This window comes from Oncorhynchus mykiss, chromosome 23 (genome assembly GCF_013265735.2).
Source record: "Oncorhynchus mykiss isolate Arlee chromosome 23, USDA_OmykA_1.1, whole genome shotgun sequence".
Lineage (NCBI taxonomy): Eukaryota > Metazoa > Chordata > Actinopteri > Salmoniformes > Salmonidae > Oncorhynchus > Oncorhynchus mykiss.
Genome location: NC_048587.1, coordinates 35,190,590 through 35,196,192, shown reverse-complemented (window position 1 = coordinate 35,196,192; position 5,603 = coordinate 35,190,590). Strand labels below are relative to the sequence as shown.

At 40.1% G+C, this 5,603-nt stretch overlaps 1 protein-coding gene across 1 annotated transcript in view; it reads right to left on the bottom strand.

Annotated features, from left to right (window-relative positions):
* Window positions 1-1,171: 1,171 nt before the first annotated feature.
* LOC110502650 (transmembrane protein 150A) overlaps window positions 1,172-5,603 on the bottom strand; it is a 79,575-nt gene continuing 75,143 nt past the window's right edge. The window contains exon 8 of the mRNA XM_036960328.1: window positions 1,172-5,064. Coding sequence (XP_036816223.1) covers window positions 4,820-5,064 — 245 coding nt within the window. The 3' untranslated portion in view covers window positions 1,172-4,819. The remainder of the gene's footprint in view (window positions 5,065-5,603) is intronic.

Here is a 5,603-nt window from a genome sequence, read left to right as displayed (position 1 = left end):
CTCTTGTCTGTTTACATTATATGTTTTACTCTGAGTTGCTGGGCCCTGTATTTTATTTAAGGACATATTAGGGGAATAGTGTATAAAACAAAGTCTTCCAAAACGTTTCAGGATGCTGGTTTTGTCAAACAATAATTAAAGAACCTGAGAAATACCTCCACATAGTTAGAAACCATCCTGTGGTGTTTCATTTTTAGAAACATGAATTAAATGAAACACTTTAGGGGTTCTAGTAACAGTGTGTGGGTGTTTCTGCCCTTGTTTCTCTTCACCTGCTGAGTCATTGATCATGATGACCCAGGGCTTTAGCCCTGTGATGTGTTCAGCAAACACTGTACTGATTTAGGTATTCTCTCTTCCTAACTGTGTCCCAAACCTTGTTGTCCTAAGGAAGTTCGTTCCCCCACCCTTGTACCTAGTAGATACTTTATGCTGTTCTACCCTCTGTACATAGTAGCTGGATAATTCCACAAAATGAGTGCCTTTTGCGTTTAAGTAGGAATTGTGCACAAATATATCATTTTAAAAGCCTGTTATATATCTATATATCACATGGAAAAAATCAATAAATCCAATTGTTTTATATGGATAAAAACTTGATAAAGTGCCAAAATGCAGCATTGTGACATGTCCCTCTGTGAGTCCTCTATGAGGAAGATTTGACCAACTCCAAGTCTTACCCGTAATTGGTGAAAGGGTTTTCACCTAGTTATTTGGTTGTTATGACTAATTGTTTTCTGAAGATTATTATTATTTTATGTGAATAGTGATTTGTTTTAGGGTAACAAAAAAAACAGTTAGGTGAACTGAACTCTCATTTTAATATGGTGAAACTATTCCTTTTTCAATAACTATTTCAAAAGAAACATTGAATATAATAGTCAAATCCTAGTGTAAAAGCAGGTGAGCTAGTTCTACTCTTTTTGGCCATTTTCTAGTGTTTTGTGGTGGAAAACTGAGCATAACACATCAACCATGTTACCCTACCCATTGCATAGCTAGACATTTTATCACAATTATTTTTTTAAATTGTGAAGCTTGCATTTAATTGCCCCTCCTTGTTGCACACAACAAGCTTCCATTCCCCCTATCACAACGGGAGTTATGGCTGATTTAAGATTAAATCATCAACCCTGTTACTTTATTTGGCGCTTGATTGGCACCTACTATAGTATATTTTTTATTTAACCTCTTGATATGGTAAAACATGTTTTGTTAAGTTGAACAAGTGCTCTTCATGGAATAATGTTTCTCACCAAATTACACTACTAAAAATGCACCTAATTGGTGGAATGCTGTTCTACCCTCTGTACCTAGTAGATACTGTATGCTGTTCCCCCCCCCCCCCCCCCCCCCCCCCCCACCACCTTCACCCAACCCTACACAAAGTCATAACAGTTGGCAGAGAAACCTGAAAATGTAAATAGAAAATTGTTGACAATAAAAATATTTCAAACATAGAAATGTGTTTAAAGCATTTGTTTGGGTTGTTATGCATGGTGTTTTGGTTTTATCATATCCACAGTCCTCAGACACTTGGCATGCAAAGTGTATATGTACAGTATCACTATTAAAGTGTATATGTACAGTATCACTATTAAAGTGTATATGTACAGTATCACTATTAAAGTGAATATATTCATGTTGAACATTGATCCCCAAGGACATTTGTAAGAGTTGGGAGGGGACAAGAACACATTTACAGATTTATTGTAGAACAATTTAAGGCAGATATACAAACAATCTTCCTTCTCTCATTATGATAAACACTTTTCACCTTAAAACATATCATTCTTTGGTTTCATCAAAATAAAGGCACTTACAGGTCATCTTTTTGCATTTCAGTAGAGTATGGCACTCATTTACTTATCTGTCTGTAGGTAGGTAAGACCACAATTAAATACAAATGAGGACAACAGCTAGATAGAGGAATGTTCTCTACTCTGTGTGTGTGTGTGTGTGTGTGTGTGTGTGTGTGTGTGTGTGTGTGTATACAAATAAAGGTAACTAAACTGTATCGATAATGTCTGGATGAAGCACTTACATTACTGCAACTATTTATATGGTATAATGTGGACCTAGGAAAAAGCATATGTAAAGATATGGTTCTGCATAGAACATAGAACCAATGGAACCATGGCAAGTGACCAATCAGGTCAAATATGGACAGAGCGAATGGCACTTTAACATTGAAATGTAAAATCAACCCACTGGTCAAAACAAGTTCTAAAACACAATTGAATATATAAAAATATCCCAACATAAACACAATTTATTTTAAAAAGTGAAGAAAAGACAAAGGTTTCGTTAAGTCACTGATTGTGGACAGCTGGTGATGCAACAGATTCCTGAGAGGTAAATGTTTGAAGGTAGATCAGTCAATAAGAGACAGAACATTGACACGGGTCATATTCATTAAGGAATGCAATGGGAAACATCTGATGTTTCGTAGTTGACAGCAATTCAACATAGCATAGATGTAAGTTATTACTTCTAAACAAAATAACTTTTGGGGTTTCTCATATGCTTACAATTATGTTTTGATTCTAGCTTGAACAGTCGCTAAGATTATATTTGGTTGTGATCATCGCAAAATAACTATTTAGGATGCAGAAGTTGTTAGCTAGAATGCTAACGCTCGTTGACATAGGCGGTAGCAAAAGCAAGCCAAAGAGCCATTTTACTGGTTGAAGTTGAAGTGTTTTTTAAGTATAATCCAGTTGATTTGCGATAATGACACAAGCATTATATTAAGCAGGACATTCATTCAAGACTTAAATCCAATTATAATCCAAAGGTAGTGTGAAATGCACTCAAAAGCAACATGTCAATAGAGGCTTTTTTTGCTGGCGTTCTATAAGAACCAACTTGTGTGCATCTCCTTTGTGAGGTAATGTTTGCAAACACAGAAAGGGGTCTATAGAACGGCATAGAGCTCTGTGCAGTAGTCTGTGTCTCCACTAGGGGCTAATGGACCACTTTTCCCCCCAAACATCATTGTCTCCTACTGGGTTTCTATTAGATTAACTTCATTGGTCAGTGACTCCATTCAGTCCAATTTGCTCAGATTCACTTTCAAGCCGTTGTGATGACTGAGGTGAATGTGAAACACTTGTGAATGGAACTATATGCTCTACATGTCTTTCTGCAATCCACAGACACTGAAGCTAATAAGGCAGCATTGAAACAGTGGAGACGTATAATTGCATTTTAAGATCTCTTAGCACAGATCTGAAAGGCAGGTGGATGGTTTGACACAGTGCAGTTAGTCAGGAGAATGGATACGGATGGTTTATGTTTACATTCTTTGGAAGAAGACCAGCAGCAAGCAGCAGTTCCATCCTGTTCCCTTTAGGCCATTATGCCATGATAGGCTAAAGGGACAGGAGGCAAAAAAACAAGAAGATAACAGTACGCTACCCGGGTTATGTTTCAGCATTCAACACTACATTGTCGCCTTGCAAAACAAAAACTGTCGTTGACTGAAACAGAAACCGATTGAACCCCAGCCTGACAAAAATAAAAGTTGTGAAATGGGGAGCAGAGAAGTTGTTTCTGTGATTACAAATAGATTCTCGATTCTGGACCTCTGTTTTTCAGACTCTGAAACTTTTCTGATTCCTGGGATTTATCTTAGCTCTGGCTGGTATTAGCTGGTTTACAGTTGGGTTCTTCTAGTCCTCTTCTCCACTCCCAACATCCATACCTTTTGGGTGAACCGTACAGTCAACATGTAGAAAATAAAAGTGTTTGGGATATTATGTATAAAATACGATTGGAGGTTTGGCTTTTCATATACTCAAGTGTCTCGAATAATCATAAGGAAAAATATATATTTTTACAGTCTGAAAAAGTCTGCATTCCAATGTACAGCTTTATAAGGCACAATGTTTATGTAGCATCAGTAGAAAAATAAGGTAACTCTGGTATCCAGATATTCCCCGGTTAAAACCATGGTTCATTGACCAGTATACTGTTCATCAGTGAAGCATCCATGTCATCAACACATTCATGGTAGCGAGTCCTCAGTCTTTCACTACATGTGAAGGGTGTCATTTTAACCATTCTAAATATTCTGTGCGATGAGGCCCGGCTCTCATGGTATTGTTGTGTTTTAAAGGACGAATGATGGCAGCAGGTTCATTGTCTCATTTGGACTCTAGCACTGAGGGAAACATCAATGTCTGCTCGCTAACAGCCTCTGAAAATAATTGTGTATTTGGCCAATTCAAGTGCTTTTGTTTATTGGATTATGCTCTACATTGCACAGGCCTAGCTCTCCCACGCAGCTCTCTCTTCTCTAATGCGTTCCTCTATTTTTCTCTCAGCCTCACTCCCATGACGTCTTACTCCCTCTCTCTATATAGCCATCTGGTGGCCTGCCCTCCTCTCTTAATCTGCGTCGAGATGACAGTGATGTCATCAGATAGCAACAGGCTGAGACTCAGCGGCACCAGGATCACTTCCTGTAATGAGTGATGAGTCTTCTTTGGCCGGAAAGCAGGGGATGAAGGAAAATAAGATTATGGTTCATTAGTGATGTGCAAACACAAGCAGGGTCTTTGGAGGCTGGGACAGGGCTGGGGACATGGGAACAGTACGAACCCATCACTCCCCCATGGTGTCCACACCGCCGGGCCTGGTGGAAATGGTAGAATTAATTCCACCAACGCTGAGCTTATATGTGGCATTGGCATAGTCCACTTCACACCCTGGAATGGGGGTGTTTTGGTGTATTAGCGATGGATACTCAAAAGTCCCTCCACCTACCCCAGATTGATAATGGCACAGGCCAGCTTTTTGGCCTCTCTCCCAGGGACTACAGCATTGACATGCTCTCAGTGGGGTGCGGAATGGGACCTCCTAGGGACTCTACTTTGTGATCTCTCCCATTCGGCCCCAGGGCTCCCCCTCTGGCGAGCACCATCACAGTTTCTCCTGTGACACCGGCGAACTCGAAGGCAAAGGTTCCGTAGAAGAGCATGATGGTGACGCAGAACACCCACTCAAAAATGGCCGACGCGTGCTGCAGGACGAAGCTCTCCTGGACAAAGAACACGCCACCTAGAGGCAGGAAGGTCAAGGAGCACAACTACAGACTGACCAACTAACAGACTGACATAAAGACTGACTGCCATGAGAAGAGGATGGCCATGTCCCAAATCAACCCCTAGCCCCTATGCACTACTGGAGATATTCTCCCCATTTCCCTGCTCTCCATCCCTCCGTTCCTTCCCTTCTCTCCCCCATTCCCCCTCGATTTCAACAACACCTCTCTTTCTCCATCTTCCCTTACTCCTCCCTCCCTCCTCTCTGATTGTAACGATAGGTACAGATGTAGGATCTTAATTTGAGCCAGTTGCAACAGGAAATGTGAATTATTATATAATTAATGGACATTTTTGTAGGGGTTGATACATTTTTCATAAGTGAAAATTCAGTCTGAATCAAGTGGAAATGACAAACTTCAGAATAATTTTAAGCCTCAAATACACATTTTCTGCATTGCAGGAAAGGTCTCCTGCAACAGGGTGATCAAATTAAGATCCTACATCTGTAGTAGCCTTTGCTTGTGCGAGCCAGAGCGGCTCATAAGAGTGGGA